The 19,836-nt window shown below is 40.5% G+C and overlaps 1 protein-coding gene across 1 annotated transcript; it reads left to right on the top strand.

Moving 5' to 3' along the window:
* Nucleotides 1-2,798: 2,798 nt before the first annotated feature.
* Nucleotides 2,799-8,556, top strand: LOC138962280 (uncharacterized). The gene is made up of 4 exons (XM_070334032.1): nucleotides 2,799-4,242; nucleotides 6,076-6,843; nucleotides 7,380-7,460; nucleotides 7,617-8,556. The coding sequence occupies exons 1-4, from the start codon at nucleotides 3,471-3,473 to the stop codon at nucleotides 8,459-8,461; spliced, it is 2,466 nt and encodes an 821-aa protein (XP_070190133.1). The 5' UTR covers nucleotides 2,799-3,470; the 3' UTR covers nucleotides 8,462-8,556.
* The last annotated feature ends 11,280 nt before the right edge of the window (nucleotides 8,557-19,836 follow it).

Here is a 19,836-nt window from a genome sequence, read left to right as displayed (position 1 = left end):
AAACTTCTTCTGTGGGCATGCAAGTGAGTTAATCTTGTGTGTGTGTGAAACTATATTTGACTGAGTGTCACATTTAAATGACAACAGTTTTCTTGATAGCCTTTAAAAACAACAACAAATACATACATTTAAAAATCAAACAAATATAGGCACCTCAAAAAAAGTTGTATGTACACCTTCGTGGCTGGTGATGCATTCTTGCTCCCCTGCAAGTTTTCATTCTACAATGTACCTCAGGCTAGCTTCCTCTCTCTCTCAAATCTGCCCCTCCCACACAATACAACAGGTACAGTGGCCACTCTGACACCAGTCTCTGAAATAATCAAGAACAGTTAAAACTGCGATGAGCTGTTGTTCTTTTACTCGTGAATGCAATGCATGAACACTTAAACAATATCCCACTTATTCGCGAGTGCGTTGACAAGGCGAGAGTGAAAAAATAGCACAGACTCGAAAGCAGACGATAAGTTCAGCACAGAGAGCGGGCGTGTTTACCTTTGATCGCTGAGACAAACAGAGTCGCAATTTTCATCGTCACTGTCTTTTCACTACTGCTGGAAGTGGCCTCCGCTCCTCATCTTTCATGCTTGATTCGAGGAGAGAAACTGGTAGTTCGAACATGTACGGTTCAATTTCGTCTGCAGTCACGCTTGTTGCCATGTTGGTAAACGGCATCTTCACACTGTGTGACGTCACGGATAATTTATTCATAAGCCAGTCTCGCGAAGATCACGCGGCACAATGGCGGGTCGTTTTGGAGAAGAAATCCGTCGCTTCGGTCACAAAATTCGTCGGATTACGGCCTTACAAGATTCCGAAGTAAACCAAACATTGTTGAAGACGGTAAGAAAGTGGTTTTCTAACTAACTGCAAACATCGGGAAGTGTTCGGTCGCGCAGGAACACGATTCGAAGCGTTTTTGACGCTAAAACAGCATGGTCTGGACCTTGAAGTCCATAATCGTGAGACAGTTTTTCAAAATCATCTCACAAAGCTGTAAAACGTCTGTTAAAATGCTCGAAAAGCTAAGACATTTTACTCAGAGTGCTTTGGTTTAAACAAATATTTTATTTGTTATTATCGTGACATTGAGGATCCGTACTCAAGAATAAAGCTAATATTAGCGAATTCATAGGTAAACGTGAAAGAAGTGAACACGATGGCGGACAAAATCAAATAACTACTAAGTTGAAAATAGTTATACAAACAGAAGAGCAAGACACACAAACAGTGTGGGAGGGGGGGGGGGGGGGGGCGTAGTACAGAAAGGGGTCACACAAAAGGAAACAAGTCGCGTAAGGCGAAAATACAATATTTAGTCAAGTAGCTGTCGAACTCACAGAATGAAACTGAATGCAACGCAGCAAGACCGTATACTCGTAGCATCGTCAGTCCACCGCTCATGGCAAAGGCAGTGAAATTGACAAGAAGAGCGGGGTAGTAGTTGCGCTAAGAAGGATAGCACGCGTTTCTGTACCTCTCTTTGTTTTAACTTTCTGAGCGTGTTTTTAATCCAAACATATCATATCTATATGTTTTTGGAATCAGGAACCGACAAGGAATAAGATGAAAGTGTTTTTAAATTGATTTCGACAATTTAATTTTGATAATAAATTTTATATATTTAATTTTCAGAGCTTGTTTTTAATCCGAATATAACATATTTATATGTTTTTGGAATCAGAAAATGATGGAAAATAAGATAAACGTAAATTTGGATCGTTTTATAAAATTTTATTTTTTTTTACAATTTTCAGATTTTTAATGACCAAAGTCATTAATTAATTTTTAAGCCACCAAGCTGAAATGCAATACCGAAGTCCGGGCTTCGTCGAAGATTACTTGACCAAACTTTCAACCAATTTGGTAGAAAAATGAGAGCGTGACAGTGTCGCCTCAACTTTCACGAAAAGCCGGATATGACGTCATAAAAGAAATATATCAAAAAAATGAAAAAACGTCTGGGGATTTCATACCCAGAAACTCTCATGTCAAATTTCATAAAGATCGGTACTGTAGTTTAGTCTGAATCGCTCTACACACACACAGACAGACACACACACACACACACACGCATGCACGCACGCACATACACCACGACCCTCGTCTCGATTCCCCCTCTACGTTAAAACATTTAGTCAAAACTTGACTAAATGTAAAAAAGAAAAAAAAAGTAGAGAGGGAGAAGAAGAAAACATGGAAGACATGGAGACATGATTGCTTTATCCATGTGGACAGAATATCCTGAAAGTTTAACAGCAATCCACTGGGTCGTCACTGAGAAAAGTGTTGTTTCTTGTTGCGTAACCGCTCACATTTCACACAAAAACATCCCGTTTTCGACCACTAACACGGTTTTATACATTCCTCTAGCATAATGGTGAAACACAAGGCTGTTTGTGTGAGATAGCCATGCAAAATACTTGTTTGGACAGGTTATTAATAAAACTTTCTTCTCGTATGTAAAAGATTAAATTCGCCTGTTTATTTTTTGTTGAGCTTTTCATTGAAACCTAATGCTGTTGTTGGGTCAATTTAAGGTTACTTTTATTTGAGCGGTTTTGAAAGGAACCCCTGAGAGAAAAAAACAACACCTTGCTTCTATCCGAAAAGTGTGTCAGACAGCCAAGTCACATGTCTTTTGTGGCTTAGACATTTTCAATCAGATAACTTGGGAATATATATGTTTGTTTAGGTAAAAAGAAATAAACAAATTTCGCTTTTGTTTTTTTTACATCAATTTATTCTCGTAAAACAAAAACCGCATGTATTTCTGTGGATTGTGGAATAGGCTATATATATGTCACAGGGGAAACTAGAATTCAGTAGGATCCGGAATCCTACTAGTAGAGACTGGAATCTCAGTTTCTACTAGTAGATACTGGAATTCCAGTCTCAACTGGACTTTTTCAAGTTCAAACTGGAATTCCAGTATCTACTAGTAGATACCGGAATTCCACTTACAACTGGATTTTTTCCAGTTGAAAGTGGAATTCCGATATCTACTAGTAGAAACTGGAATTCCAGTTTCAACTAACAGCCAGTTCATGTTGGAATTCAGTTTAAATTGGAATTATTTGAAAACTGAAAAAGAAACTGGGATCATATCCACAGAGAGGGTTCAACTTGAAAACAAAGCTTAGATGTGACAATGACTTCTTCACGTGAATCTGAGTTGTTGTTGCAAATAAAGTGACCAATGTTCTCCAGCCAGAGTAATATGGAAATTGGAATTATTTGAAAACTGAAAAAGAAACTGGGATCATATCCACAGAGAGGGTTCAACTTGAAAACAAAGCTTAGATGTGACAATGACTTCTTCACGTGAATCTGAGTTGTTGTTGCAAATAAAGTGACCAATGTTCTCCAGCCAGAGTAATATGGAACAACCGAGGCCCTTCTATTCACAGTGAGTCTTGATCAGTTGATCAGAGTGAAGTGTCAGTGACAGACAGCAGTCAAGATTGAAGATGGAGTCCGAGTCAGAGGATCAGAAAACTCTGTTTTATTCTCTTTTAGAAGCACACATACGGAGTCTTGATGACAGCAAACGAGAATGTTTCTGCATTGCCCAAGAGAAGTACACAAAAATAGTGAAAGCTCTGCAACTGAACAAGGGCCAGCAATGTCCAGAAGGTGCCAAATTCAAGTACAGGTGTGCAAAGCATTATAAATTACAAGTTGTGGGGGCAAGGACAATGCTATGTTGCCAGAAAACCAACTGCCCGGTTGTGACCAGAGAGGAATTGTTTGCGACAATTGCGCGATGTCACGTTCATGTTGGCCATGGGGGAAGGGATAAAACGTGGGCGGAAATCAAAGCAAACTACGCAGGAGTCCACCACTCAGCAGTCAGTGTGTTCCTGAAGACCTGTCCCAGCTGCAGGCAGCGCCAGGTGGTGAAATCACTTCCATCTGGAAAGGCAATGATCAATCTGTCTTTTCTACTCAGAGTCCAAATCGACCTCATTGACTTCCGCAGCAGGCCTGACAGGGACTTTAAATGGATCCTGCATGCAAGGGACTGTTTTTCGAAGTTTTCTTGGGCCTATCCCTTGGAATCCAAGACTGCAGCAGAGGTAGCAGGTCATCTGTTCGACCAATTCTGCACCTTTGGACCACCACGCCTCCTGCAGAGTGACAATGGCAGAGAATTCACGGCGAACGTGATACGTGAAGTGTGTGATCTGTGGCCTGGAACAGTGATCATCCATGGACGCCCAAGACATCCTGAAAGTCAGGGTAAGTGTTCGTTTTTATTTGTATTTTTTTCAGAAATGAAAATTAACCCTTACAGTGCCTACAAGACGGGTATACCCGTCCTGCACTCTAGCCAGTTAGAGAAAACATTCTTGTCGAAGAGTGACCATGCATTGAAACACCCCGGCAGTGAAAGGGTTAATGAGGCAGACCTACCGGTGGTAACATGTTTTGTCTGTTGCATCTGTCAAAAGATAAACATTCAGCTTTTTTCGTAATCGGATCATTTTTCACATTTTACTGACATTGAATTGAAACACCCCGGCAGTGAAAGGGTTAATGAGGCAGACCTACCTGTGGTAACATGGAATATGAAACCGAAATTTAACGCAATAGGTCTAATCTAAAATTTCCATAGTGGTGATTGTGATTGTGATTTTTTTTTTTTACTGGCGGTATAACAAGCTAAAATGGGTATGAACTGAACCGCTATGATGTCCAGGTTTTGAAAACTAATGTCGCAGTTGCAGCACTTTAGTACAACATGCTAGATTAACCCCTTGTTACCAAAACCAGGAAACTTTGAAGTTTTCACTCATTCCCCTAGTTTTGGAAAACGGCACTTTGAATTTTAATTTAAAAACATATTATGAATCTGTTTGACTTCCTTGACCTTTACAGATGTATTTTAAGGCATTTTGAGAAGGGATTGCGTTATTAAGACTGGGAATATATCAAAAGTATTAAAAAAAATTATGGAATTTGAGCAATATTTGGTAAAACGTTCTCATCACATCAGTCAAACTATGGATTAACATGGATAAATAGATGTTATTTTAACCGTCTGGGGGTGTAAAATTTGAAAAGTGATTTTGGTGTGCCTCAATTTTACATAAAAGTCCAAATTAACCTCTTGTCTGTGAAATATGGAAAAAATGCCATTTTTCATTTTTCCAACTTATTTTTTCTTCAAAATTAACGATATGTTATCCAACGTTACCGATTTGGGTCTGTTTGATCTCCTAAGCCTGTCTAACTGCATTTAAAGTGAAATACACAGTGCCATTTTTAAAAATTAGGGGAATGAGTGAACTTTTCAAAATTTTGACGTTTTGGGGCAACAAGGGGTTCATTTGGCATGTTGTACTAAAGTGCTGCAACTACATCACTTTTCAAAAACTACACACCATAACGGTTCAATTGATACCAAATGGTCGAAATGGTCATGGCACTTAAAGGGGTATGAAAGACCTAAACCGGAAGTAGAAATCTTTGAACGGCAGCTGATACATTACCTTATCAACTCTCATTATCCAAAGTTTCAAGCCTGTAAGTCCAGTATTACTTCAGAAACATCGGAAAACTCAAAATCAAATTAAACAATTATTATCCGGAAGTGGTCCTAAAGGCTGAATCTTATCATCCCATGTGATGGGAGAAGCCTGGAAGATTCCAACTCAATGTCCGACGCGAAGCCACACTTCCCTTTTGATAATAAAACGTTGTTTTTTTACCACTTCCGGATAAGGATTGTTTATTTTGATTTTGCGTTTTCCGATGTTTCTCAGCGAATACCAGGCTTTCAGGCTTAATTTTCTGGATAATGAGAGTTCATAGAGTAATGTATCAGCTGCCGTTCAAGGAATTCTACTTCCGGTTTAGGTCTTTCATACCCCTTTAATGGTACTGTGACAGTACCATGAACCTTTCGATGAATGATACACTCGACTTCTCAAATTAAAACTGCTCTAGCAGCTTTATAAATCAGCTTTACAACCTGAAATATGGGCTACAGACATAGTGCAGTGGCCTAGGCTTGAAAAGGCCTCTATTTAAGGTGACAGTATCCAACTGGGATTGCTTCACTGTGTGCAGGGTGCATTGAGAGGGGGAACGGAGACCTACAATTGAAACTAGGCAAATGGATGGATACCAATGGCCCACAATGGAGCAGGGGATTAAAGTCTGTGGTTCACTCAATCAACACATCAGTTTCAAGTGCAACTGGGACAACACCGTATGAACTTGTATTTGGTCAGAAACCACGTTCGGACCAAGCTGTTTGGGAGGAATTTGCAGCTCAGGGTATTGTGCGTGAAGAAGATTTGCCAAATGATCTGCTTGTTATGCTTCCCACAATGAGGCAGGAAGGTGCAGTCGTGCAGTCAGTGAGTGAGGAAGATGCAGTCATTGAGTCATTGAGTCAGGAAGGTGCAGTCGTCGAGTCATTGAGTCAGGAAGGTGCAGTCGTCGAGTCATTGAGTCAGGAAGGTGCAGTCGTGCAGTCAGTGAGTGAGGAAGATGCAGTCGTTGAGTCATTGAGTCAGGAAGGTGCAGTCGTCGAGTCATTGAGTCAGGAAGGTGCAGTCGTCGAGTCATTGAGTCAGGAAGGTGCAGTCGTTGAGTCATTGAATCATGATGGTGCAGTCGTGCAGTCAGTGTGGCTGGACAATGTGGGGCGTGTAGTTCTGAGTCAAGAAGACACAGCCGTGAGTCAGAGAAGTGCAGTTGTGCAGTCAGGGAGCCAGAGTGACATCAGCTGCGAGGACGACGAGAGAATCACTGTGTGGAGTGAAGTGGTCTTTGATACAGTTCTGCAGCCAGTCAACAATTCTTTGCCAACTCCCGGACCTTCAACTGCTGGTATGTGGTATGCTTCTATCTGAATTGGTTTTAAAAATCTTGTGTTTTAGAGATATTGGCCATGCAACCATTGGACTAGTTGACGCCCATTACTGTATTAGTCGTATTAATAGGAGTAACATTCCATTACATTAACCCTTTTGCAGCCATAACAAACTAATGATGAACACAATTTTGATAATGATAGACAATGCAGGAGACGGGAGGTGCACTGGCAAGGGTTAATGACTCTGGGGATTAATGGCAGATTTGATGCAAATACAACTACAGTTCATTTGTTTCACAGGTGCTGACCGTTCTTCAGAAGCAGTCAACTTTCAAAAAAAACTTTCCTGTCAAAATGGGTCAAGTGTATGTTTTTGCAATGAATTATTCAGAATTTCTTCCTGTATCACTTCAACGTCGAAACACTAGTACACAGTGATTAATGTGTACACATACATGCCACATTATCATGTCACATTTCCCAACAGAGAAGAAGAAGAATGACTGCAAATGTCTGTTGCAAATACAACTGCATTTTATTTGTTTCACAGGTGCTGACCGTTCTTCAGAAGCAGTCAACTTTCAGGATCCTCTCGGACCTTCTCTCAGCACTCCTGAGCAGCATGCCACTGGTAAGTTTCTTCACACTTCCCTCAACACACTTTCAATGTGCCATATTTTCTATCAATTTATAAAGACTAGTTTGAAGATGTTAACAGGTTAACCCTTACACCACCTTTCTTGGTTTTCACACCAGCGTAGACGATTTTAATTTGTTTGTTTCACAGGTGCTGGTGGTTCTTCTCTCGGCATTGTAGAAAACGTGGATTCACCAAGTACATCATCTACTACCTGTACCAGCCACAAGCGAGGAAAGGAGTATCTTCTTTTGAGCGACAACGTCATCGTTTGTTCTGGCACAGAGCACACAAATCTTGACGTTGTGCATGGTGTGAAAGTGACTAAAACCACTCATGCTGTGTTTTCTGTTGACGAAGTGTTCGTTCCTACACATGTGCCTACAATTGCCAACCCTATGAATGAACCATTAGAAGTAGGACAGTTTGTGTTGTGGAAACGCACTGCAACAGTGCAAAATGAAGAAGGGAACACGGCTCACAAGGAGAAGCGACTTGTTGCCAGAAATAACTATTTGAAGGCTGCCAGACGTCAAGACACGAGGTACCAAAAGAAGGTAAAAGACGTGACCCAATCATTCCAAAACGGGCACACTGTCGGAGTGAAAATCCACAGTGCCGACAGGACCAACACTGACGTGCGGCTCTTGACCTGCAAGATTCTGGAATCAAAGATGAGGGGCGGTGATTCTGTCTATCGGGTGTATTGCCCGACTGGAATTGTTAAAAACTGGTTTCGGGGGGTGGAGCTTGTGGACATGAGCAGTGTGGTCCTCCCACATCTCAATGTGGTAAACCCACAGACTCTTAAGGAAGTGTCCCTCATTCAAGCCTCCAGGTCATCAACTGGTTGGCAAAACCGTGGAGCTGTCGCCAGGTCCGTCTGTACGTGCACAGGCGCGTGCATGACAAAGAGGTGTCCGTGCAAAGATGCCAAACTTGCATGTGGCACCAAATGCCACCCGCACAGCAAGAAATGCAAGAACATGTCCTGAAGTTGTCTGATGTGATTTTCATTGATTTGACTATGCAGTTTGTGGTGTTGGGTCTTTTTAAACAATGGATTTGCTTTCAATAAATTAGTCAACTGTTCATTTTAAACAAAAAAGAAACTACATTCATCTCCATCGCGAAATTCCAATTTGAACTGAATTCCAACATGAACTGGCTGTTAGTTGAAACTGGAATTCCAGTTTCTACTAGTAGATATCGGAATTCCACTTTCAACTGGAAAAAATCCAGTTGTAAGTGGAATTCCGGTATCTACTAGTAGATACTGGAATTCCAGTTTGAACTTGAAAAAGTCCAGTTGAGACTGGAATTCCAGTATCTACTAGTAGAAACTGAGATTCCAGTCTCTACTAGTAGGATTCCGGATCCTACTGAATTCTAGTTTCTACTGTGACATATATATCACCACTAATAAGTCACCAGTTTCTTTTTGAACGCAGCTGCTGTTATTGAGACTACAACTGAGATCACCACGCTGGCTGAGACCACACCCGAGATTACCACGCTCGCCGAGACCACACCCGAGATCACCACACTCGCCGAGACCACACCCGAGATCACCACGCTCGCCGAGACCACTACACAGGCAACCTGGCTCCTCGCTGGATGTAGCTCGGACTCGCAATGCACGGGCACTAACACTCGCTGTTTCGTCAACCAGTGCATGTGCATTCAAGGCTACTATTACTCCGTCAGTAGCAAGACTTGCATCGAAAGTAAGTTTTGAAATGAATGGATGGATGAATTGATGGATGGATGGATGGATGGATGGATGGATGGATGGATGGATGGATGGATGAATATTTAGTGTTTAGACTCACGACATCGACGACGACGACGACGACGATGATGATGATGATGATGATGATGATGATGATGATGATGATGATGATGATGATGATGATGATGATGATGACGATGACGATCCATATCAAACCGAGTTGTTCTTTAGCGTATAACTGGAGTCGACTACGAGTTGTGCTGTAATACACCGTAACATTTCGTGTCACAATGTACATCACAAGCAAAACAATTTTTTGTCAAAAGCGTTCGATAGAGTATGGCATCGTGGTCTGATTTATAAATTATACGCAATAGGTATAAGAGATATTTTATAAGAATGGATTAAAGATTATTTGTCTGATAGAACTCAAGCTGTAGTTATTAAAGGTTGCATGTCAAATTACCGCTCGTATTTTAGTTGCATGTTTGCGTTCGTATAAATACCGACTCAGTCGCAAGGCACTAGAAATTATGTATAAGGCTTTTATTCTTCCTCATTTTGACTATGCAGATGTTACATGGGATAATTGTAATGCAATGTTGGCAGTTGAACTTGAAAAAATGCACCTAGATGCTATTAGAACTATTATTGGAGCTGTTCGTGGCACAAGCCATCAAATAATTTACAATGCGTCAGGTTTTACAACACAGCAAGAACGGCGCAGAAGACATAACTTGATCGTTTATTTTAAATTAGTTAATGGTCTAGCGCCAGTGTATTTACTTGATTACTTACCATCTCTCATTTCAGCAGTAAATCCGTACCACCGACGCAAACCATATGATAGGCAAATGTTTCGATGTAGAACTGAATTATTTAAGCATTCCTTTTTTACATTTAGTCAAGTTTTGACTAAATGTTTTAACATAGAGGGGGAATCGAGACGAGGGTCGTGGTGTATGTGTGTCTGTGTATGTGTGTGTGTGTGTGTGTGTGTGTGTGTGTGTGTGTGTGTGTGTGTGTGTGTGTGTGTGTGTGTAGAGCGATTCAGACTAAACTACTGGACCGATCTTTATGAAATTTGACATGAGAGTTCCTGGGTATGAAATCCCCGAACGTGTTTTTCATTTTTTTGATAAATGTCTTTGATGACGTCATATCCGGCTTTTCGTGAAAGTTGAGGCGGCACTGTCACGCCCTCATTTTTCAACCAAATTGGTTGAAATTTTGGTCAAGTAATCTTCGACGAAGCCCGGACTTTGGTATTGCATTTCAGCTTGGTGGCTTAAAAATTAATTAATGACTTTGGTCATTAAAAATCTGAAAATTGTAAAAAAAAAAAAAAATTTATAAAACGATCCAAATTTACGTTCATCTTATTTGCCATCATTTTCTGATTCCAAAAACATATAAATATGTTATATTTGGATTAAAAACAAGCTCTGAAAATTAAATATATAAAAATTATTATCAAAATTAAATTGTCGAAATCAATTTAAAAACACTTTCATCTTATTCCTTGTCGGTTCCTGATTCCAAAAACATATAGATATGATATGTTTGGATTAAAAACACGCTCAGAAAGTTAAAACAAAGAGAGGTACAGAAAAGCGTGCTATCCTTCTTAGCGCAACTACTACCCCGCGCTTCTTGTCAATTTCACTGCCTTTGCCATGAGCGATGGACTGACGATGCTACGAGTATACGGTCTTGCTGAAAAATGGCATTGCGTTCAGTTTCATTCTGTGAGTTCGACAGCTACTTGACTAAATGTTGTATTTTCGCCTTACGCGACTTGTTTCCTTCTGCAACATCTCTATGGAATGAATAACCTGATTATATATATAAAAAAAAATTAAAAAACGAATTCAATTGATTGTTTTAAAAGATTTTTGTCCAGAGATGATCCTCTAATTCCCCCGTATGTCTACTCTAAAGTTCGAAAAGCAGAAATCATTCACTGTAAGTTAAGATTAGAGATTAGTGATTTAAATGCAGATATGTTTAAAAGACATTTTAAATAAATGATGTTTTTTGCAGGTGTGGTTTTCATGTTGAAAATTGTGAACACTTTTTATTTGACTGTCCATTGTACACGAATGTTAGAGCAACCACTATTGATACTTTACCAGATAAGAATAATATTACTGTTTTGTGTGCTGAGTACGGTAATAGAATAGTGACAAGTCCTTGGCTGCAAACGTAGCTCTGTTTAATCAGATTCAGAAATTTATATTAGACAGCAAACGTTTTTGTTAATACCATAATTATGTTTAGTCATTTTGTTATTAGAGCATTGAATTGATCAAAAGGGGATGCAATCGCTCTCTCTCTCTCTCTCTCTCTCTCTCTCTCTCTCTCTCTCTCTCTCTCTCTCTCTCTCTCTCTCTCTCTCTCTCTCTCTCTCTCTCTCTCTCTCCCTGTATCTGATTGTCCTCTGTGTCTCTATGTGTGTGTCTCTATGTGTGTGTGTCTGTGTCTGTGTGTGTGTGTGTGTGTGTGTGTATGTGTGTGTGTCTGTGTCTGTGTGTGTGTGTTTGTGTGTGTGTGTGTGTGTGTGTGTGTGTGTATGTTGTGTGTGTGAGTTTTCCGTACCACTGTTGCAATAGTTATCGTTGTTGTTGTTGTTTTCATTTCGTCCGCCACATTACTCGTTTGTCTCTAAGAGCACATTTATAAGTTTATCTTGTTGTGCTCCTTTATTATAACATTCAATTATGGCTTTGAATTTATGCAACTGAATAAAAAAAAACTGTTTAAACCAAGGTATGTTTTATAACTGAAAACATTAACAGCTAGGGGGGGTTGAGAATAATCTAATCAAAAGGGGCCTGTGGGCAGAACCCGGAGTTTACGAAACCAAAACTATGCACAGACACACATTTTTTTAAATGTCCCTCATAAAACTTCTTTGACATTGTGTTTAATACTGTACCTTAACTCAACAGTAAAACCAATAAACATGTACGTCTTGTAAGTGTATTAACTATGCCAGTGAATAATCGCACGCAAAGCCAGTTTGAATTGTTGCACAAGAAAATTGGTTGCTTAAAATCAACAAGGGCCCAAGCTGTGTTTTAATAAAAGACGGACACATGTTTTGTTTGGGCTACATCACAAGTGGATGAAATACTACAAGTTAACATCACTGTTCGTTGGCTCTATCAACGCCCGTTTTTAACCGCTTGCTTCCCTTTATATGGTAAACCGTAGATCGTCGTTCTCCCGAACAAAATCCTTAGTATGTCATCAAGATAGAGGAGTTTGGGAAATCCTTTCATGCAATGACGTCAGCGCCTTTCGGCGATTGGTCAATGCAGAGTGCCCGATTGACGGTGTGCTAGACCTTACCTTAGTGGTCCCGGGTTCGATCCGCTTCGGCGGCAGTTTTATTTTTATTTTTTTCTGAACTCGTAATTCTTGTATTTTATTCATTTGCTTCATTCCAAACGTTTTGGGTGATGTGATGAATCGAAATAATCAAAAAGTTGCATGATTATCGAGTACTTCCAGCGGGACAATTTCTCCAGACTGACTCGATTTCCCGTTATATTATTTTTAGTAACCTCGGCTTTGGTGAAAAAGGTTTCGCCCTATAGGTAACATCGCGACTACATGTAATGATGAGACTGACAAAAAACCGTAAAAATAGCAAATACGAACGGGAAACTGACTAGTCGACAAATGCTCGTCTGATAACCCCGGCAGGCACATAGAAGATATGGTTGCAGTTCAATTGTTTGTTTTCACATATTTAGGCTAAGAGCCTTCGTGGCGGGTTGGTATACTACGTTTGCTTGCAGATCCGGCGGTCTCGAGTTCAAGTCCTATACTTGGCAAGTCTTTTGTAAAAAAACATTGTTTTCTCAATTTTTCATCTTTTTCTTGTTTTCTTAACTCTATATATACTTTTTTTATTTTATTTATCCTAACGATTTTGAGTCGTGTATTGAAAATCGAATATAGTGCATGAGTGCCATTGAACAGCTTTACCATAATCCCGTATTCTATCATTTTTAGTAAGGGATATCCCCAAGGAAAGGTCAAAGGGCGTATGTATCATCGCGCGTCGACTGCTGGTAATAGTAGTAAGGTGCTTCTAGTATGATATGCTTCTGGCTACATGTGTTGCAACGTATTTGAAACGGCGGTATGACTGTATATACAGTGGTGCCTGTATTGAAAGGCGAATACCATTTGGACCAGCCATGAGTGTTGAAACATTGCACGCGGGGTATCTTGACCGGCACATTGGAGAAGAAACTGTGACGTACGTTTTTTTGCGAGGAATTGTGTAATATTACCGCACACACGTAGGCAGTCTTTGGTTATACGGTTAAGAACAGATCGATACCATATGACACACACACACACACACACACACACACACACACACACACACACACACACACACACACACACACACACACACACACACACACACACATAAAAATAAAAGACAACGACGACGACATTCAAGCACTCTGCACTGTAAAATATATGTTCTCTAGCCTGCAGCAGCCTGGACAACACCTACCTCCAGTACGTGTCGAGCGCGGTAAAAGGCAATAACATCAAAGTGACGAGCGACGTCACCGTCCAATGGTGCCTGGATGCCTGCAACGCCGATGACGCGTGCCTCAACGTGGAGTATTTCACCACCACCAGTACATGCAACGTGCAGCACGTCACCGCCATGGAGAAACCTGGGGACTGGACCGAGATCGAAAAGAATTGGAGCTTCTACCAGAGAAACTGCCAGTAGAATTTACAGGCTCACACGCTAGTATCCCCCCCCCCCCACACACACACACACACACACACACAGAGTGTTGTACGAGTACATTGTAGGGGAAGGTCGCTTAATATGGGCCACTTTTTGCTTCGTGCTTCTAACTAGTTTGTTTTCATTCGAAGAGGTTTCATTTTGTGCTTGGTAGTTTTCTCTCTTTAGTTAATCATCAGGCCTAATTAGTGCGAATAAGCTTTGATTAACTTTCAACAAAAATTAAATACAGAAAAAGTCACAACTGGTGAGGTCTTGGCGAATCATTGTAAAAAGCCCACTGTACTCCAAAATAACTTGATACATCTCAGGGTACGTGTCAGACTTATTCAAATATGCATAAGATTTGTTTCGGTGCGATGCGAAGATTATTTCAAGCACAACATAAAATTAAGAAATGTATCAAAAACAGAGAGAAAATAAATCAAATTTTTCAACTTTCGCGTACAGAAGACTGTTTTGAAAGCTTGATGGCTAGTTGTACATTATTTTCAGCAAGCTACTAAATGCATGACTGAAACCAGTCTTTATCTTTTCTTTTCTTCTATTTGTTAAAGGTGGTCCATAATAGAGACACACATATCCTTTCAGATGTTGCTATTATGTTTTGAGTCATTTGAATGACGGGGCCAACACTGCTAAAATCTAAGCTTACATATAGAGCAACTTTTGTGAGTTAACACCTGTGACAGAAACTAGGCCCTTTAAAGCGTAAAACTTAGAGTGAAAGCCGCCAGAAGTGTACAAAACTGAAAAAGCCCAACGGTTTTGTGGTTTGTGCGCCCGCAACTGTTTTGACACGTGCAAACTATCCATAGAGGGTAAATGTGGCGAATAATATGATTTTGAGCGCTTAAGCACCGTTAGTTTGTCTGAACCGGAGATGGTCCAAATTAGGAGCCGGTCCATATTAGGCGACCTTCTGCTACATGATTTTTTAAGCGAAGAGTGTCTGCCGTCGCACTTCTATCAAAGAAACTGACGGCAAAATGAACATTCTCACGCTGTTTTTATGTGTTGTTATCTAGAGCACACCGTAGACCATGTTCTAAGCGTGAAGACGACACACACACACACACACACACACACACACACACAGACACACACATCCACACACACACACACACACCATACCACACACACACACACGCACACATCGACTCACTCGTACGCGCGCGCGCGCATAAAACCGGTTTCCCCGTAAAGCACCAAGCGGGATCTTTGTTCTCAAATTATACGATTTAAAATAAGTATTGGATTCTGTGAAGCTTTGTTTTTATTTGCTGTTGTTTTTATGAATGTTTTCATGTTTCTGAAAAAAGAAATCATGTTACGAGTTCAATGGATACTAAATTCATTATAATTATGGGATTATAGAGTGTTACTTAAAAACTATTTTGTGAAATGCAAAGTAATACTCTTTTATTAATGGAAATTGTTGTTCTTTTCTCGACTGCAGATACTTTGATATCGTGGTTTTTGTTCAGGTGTTTTTGTTCTGTGTTGTATTGCATAGATTTTGACGTACTTTTCTTGGCTACGAGCACTGATACCGTTATCAGAGCCTCAGTAAAGAAAATATCTTTCAGTCACGAATGCCTTCTCGTCAATGTTTGATATAGTGTGTGTGTGTGTATGTGTGTGTGTGTGTGTGTGTGTGTGTATATATATGTGTGTGTGTGTGTGTGCGTAGGTGTGTGTGTGTATATATAATGTGTGTGTGTATATATGTGTGTGTGTATATATGTGTGTGTGTATATATGTGTGCGTGTGCGGAGGTGTGTGTGCGTGTGTGTGTGTAGGTGTGTGTGTGTAGGTGTGTGTGTAGGTGTTTGTGTGCATGTGTGTTTGTGTATGTTACAGCAGGGCCGCGGAACCGGTGTTTTCAAAACGTGGATGATCCCTTGCAAACAAAACTTCAGTGCATGTGCCTGCAAACACACTATTCATTGGAGAATGTACACAGTTTCGAAAGACCGCCCACACAGTATTTAAATTTGAAATATAGAACTATCTAACACTAATAGTAAGGCATTCTAATGTGTGTTGTCATCTATTTAACCCCAGACCGAACTCTGTAGCTCATTTGGTAGATTTCAAAACTGTTTTTTTTTCTAGCAACAGAGCGTGAAACACATGTGTCTTCTCAGAATGAAAATCAAAAGAAGGCGAAAGAAGGCATCGCCGCGGAGAGAAATACTGTCTTGTAACCCAATTGGAAATACAGCCTTTTCCAATGTGATAAACGGAGCGCTCAAACACATTGTGTTGTATTTCTGGAGTTTGGTGACACAATAGCAACCCTCAAGCAAAACGGTATAGCTCTCGGAAGATGGGACACTGTTTTTTTACACCCCGGTAAATACGGGGTGTTTATGTTTCACTCTGTCTGTCTGTTTGTCTGTTTGATTGTTTGATTGTTTGTTTGTTTGTTTGTTTGTTTGTTTGTTTGTTTGTTTAATAGTTTGTCTGCGGATTAGACTTGTATAGATAGATAGATAGATAGATAATTTATTGCCAAGTGTACAATACATGAATGAACATAAAAAATACACGAGGAAAGTAGCTTGCTGTGTGATAAAAACAAAAATAAATAGCATTCATACATCACTGGCGCATAGCATCATGCATACATGGGTAAGACAATTTGGTATCACAGTAACTAATACATACACTATACAGACATGGTGAGAACTATGAAACTCTAAGAGCTATCGGAACCCCTAGGACCCCCCCACCACTCCCCCCCCCCCTCTCCAACCCCTGTTCCCGCACTGGTAACATACATCCGTCCCCCCCCCCCTCCCCTCCCCCCGCCGTCCCACAATAAAAGTACGCAGAATAAGATAGGATCCCCCCCCCCCCCCACTATCAACTACTGTAAGAACTGAACATGTTCCATACTGATAAAATGTACCTCTAAAACAGCACATAAAAATAAACTCTTCCAACACATCACAGTGGTTAAAGAACGACTAAAACTACTAAAACATACTAGATGTGTATTCCGGTAATATAACCAGCTGCTAAAACATAGTCTGGCTTCATCGCGTCACAGTGGTGTCACCATACTAAAACCCACTCTATAGATCACAGTATGTAATGTCAGCTATTAAAAGCATACTCCTAGAACATCCTAAAACGTGACACAGTCTGTAGAGTTCATTTACCGGTTATTAAAAGCCAGGACAGCCTGGGGGTAGAAACTGTTTCTGAGTCTTGCCGTACGGCATCTGAGGGTTCTGAGCCTGCGCCCCGAGAGCAGAGGCTGGAAGAGATGACCAGCCGGGTGTGTGGGATCCTGCATGATGGACCTACATTTCCTCATCATGCGCAGGATGTGAAGGGAGTCTATAGAGGGGAGATCTCTGCCAATGATCCTGCTGGCAGCCCTAACGACCTTCTCCAGTTTTTCTTTCTCAAACTGGCAGGAGCTGCTGTACCAAACCGTGATAGAAAAGGTAAGGAGACTCTCTACAGCAGCCCTGTAGAACTGGGACATGATGGAGGAGGACACTTTGAACTTCCTCAGCTGTCTCAGGAAGTAGAGACGCTGATGGGCCTTCTTTACTGAAAGGTCAGTATGAACAGCCCAGCTAAGGTCATTGGAGATGGTCACCCCTAGAAATTTGAAGGAATCAACCTGCTCTACGTTCTCACCGCTGATGGTGAGTGGTAAGAGGGGGGTCTTTTTCTTCCTACGGTCAAAGACCATCTCCTTGGTTTTGGTGACGTTAAGGTCAAGGTCATTAGCCACACACCAGCCCGACACTCTCGCAACCTCCGCTCGGTACCCCGACTCATCACCGACACTGATCAGGCCTTCCAGAGTAGTGTCATCGGAGAACTTCAGGATGACTACTGAGGGGTCATGGCTCAAGTTGTCGTTGGTGAAGAGGGAGAACAACAGTGGGGAGAGAACACACCCCTGTGGGGCACCAATGTTCAAGGTGATTGAGCTAGTATCTCTGGTACTCTTTGTTCAATTGAGCTGCAATTGTGGCGCATACGGTGTGCTCCAAACATTACGTTCCTGCATGTAGTAAAAGTGGAGATATGAGCTTTACACGCCTTTAAACAGTCAGCAATAAGAATAAATTGGACGATGAAAGTGGTACAAACGGACACATGTTTTCGTCAAAATCAGTACCAACCGAAACAAACCTGGCGATTCAGACTAAACTACTGGACCGATCTTTATGACATTTTACATGAGAGTTCCTGGGTTTTTTCATTTTTTCGATAAATGTCTTTTATGACGTCATATCCGGCTTTTTGTAAAAGTTGAGGCAGCACTGTCACACCTTCATTTTTCAATCAAAGTGATTGAAATTTTGGCCAAGCAATCTTCGACAAAGGCCGGCCTTTGGTATTGCATTTCAGCATGGAAATTAAAAAAATTAAATTAATTAATGACTTTGGTCATTAAAAATCTGAAAATTGTAATTAAATTTTTGTTTTTTTAAAACGATCCAAAATTACTTTTATTTTATTTTTCATCATGTTCTGATTCCAAAAACATATAAATATGTTATATTCGGATTAAAAACAAGCTCTGAAAATTAAAAATATAAAAATTATGATTAAAATTAAATGTCCGAAATCGTTTTAAAAACAATTTCATCTTATTCCTTGTCGGTTTCTGATTCCAAAAACATATAGATATGATATGTTTGGATTAAAAACACGCTCAGAAAGTTAAAACGAAGAGAGGTACAGTAAAGCGTGCTATGCAGCACAGCGCAACCGCTACCGCGCTGAACAGGCTCGTCACTTTCACTGCCTTTTGCACTAGCGGCGGACTACGGTCATTGTGAAAAAATGCAGTGCGTTTCATTCTGTGAGTTCCACAGCTTGACTAAATGTAGTAATTTCGCCTTACGCGACTTGTTATTTGTTTACTGAACAATCAATCAATCAATCAATATGAGGCTTATATCGCGCGTATTCCGTGGGTACAGTTCTAAGCGCAGGGATTTATTTTTTTATTTTCTTATTTTTATTTTATGCAATTTATATCGCGCACATATTCAAGGCGCAGGGATTTATTTATGCCGTGTGAGATAGATTTTTTTTACACAATACATCACGCATTCATATCGGCCAGCACTGAGATCGCAGCCATTTCGGCACATATCCTACTTTTCATGGCCATTATTCCAAGTCACACGGGTATTTTGGTGGACATTTTTATCTATGCCTATACAATTTTGCCAGGAAAGACCCTTTTGTCAATCGTGGGATCTTTAACGTGCACACCCCAATGTAGTGTACACGAAGGGACCTCGGTTTTTCGTCTCATCCGAAAGACTAGTAGCACTTGAACCCACCACCTAGGTTAGGAAAGGGGGGAGAAAATTGCTAACGCCCTGACCCAGGGTCGAACTCGCAACCTCTCGCAACAACAAGGTATACAAATCGTACTAAAGCAAAAAGGCATGATGGATGGTCTGTTTTGATTCCGCGCCATTTTTCTATTTATTTTTTTGATATTAAAAACACTTTGGTAAATGCATGAACATAGTGACAGTATAATCTGAGAACAAGGGACCATTGTCAGGTATTCCAGAGCCTCTGGCGAGATGCTCGGGAATACCCAAAAATGGCCCCTCGGGAAATTATTAGGCTATCCTGGCCTCGAAAGTGTGTAACCTATATTTTTGTACCGATTTGTACAGGACTTTTAACCACAGCAACTAGGTCGAAACTTGCTGACTTTACGAGAAGTTACCGAATTCTTATCGCAAAAACAAAGAGACTGATAAGACATTAAAACAGAATGACCTCGATTAAATGATTGTTCTCCAACATTTGTATCGTCGGTTCTTTCTGGTGTATGTAATATATGT

The sequence above is a fragment of the Littorina saxatilis genome, linkage group LG3, assembly GCF_037325665.1.
Source record: "Littorina saxatilis isolate snail1 linkage group LG3, US_GU_Lsax_2.0, whole genome shotgun sequence".
Classification (NCBI taxonomy): domain Eukaryota; kingdom Metazoa; phylum Mollusca; class Gastropoda; order Littorinimorpha; family Littorinidae; genus Littorina; species Littorina saxatilis.
Note: the sequence above shows the minus strand (reverse complement) of the source record. Positions and strands in the feature narration are given on the sequence as shown.

Excerpts from the sequence above, each read along its gene's own strand:
- LOC138962280 (XM_070334032.1), top strand. The coding sequence starts at position 3,471 with ATGGAGTCCGAGTCAGAGGATCAGAAAACTCTGTTTTATTCTCTTTTA. Across the intron at positions 4,243-6,075 it reads AAGACATCCTGAAAGTCAGG|GGTGCATTGAGAGGGGGAAC; the intron begins GTAAGTGTTCGT and ends CACTGTGTGCAG. Across the intron at positions 6,844-7,379 it reads TCCCGGACCTTCAACTGCTG|GTGCTGACCGTTCTTCAGAA; the intron begins GTATGTGGTATG and ends TTTGTTTCACAG.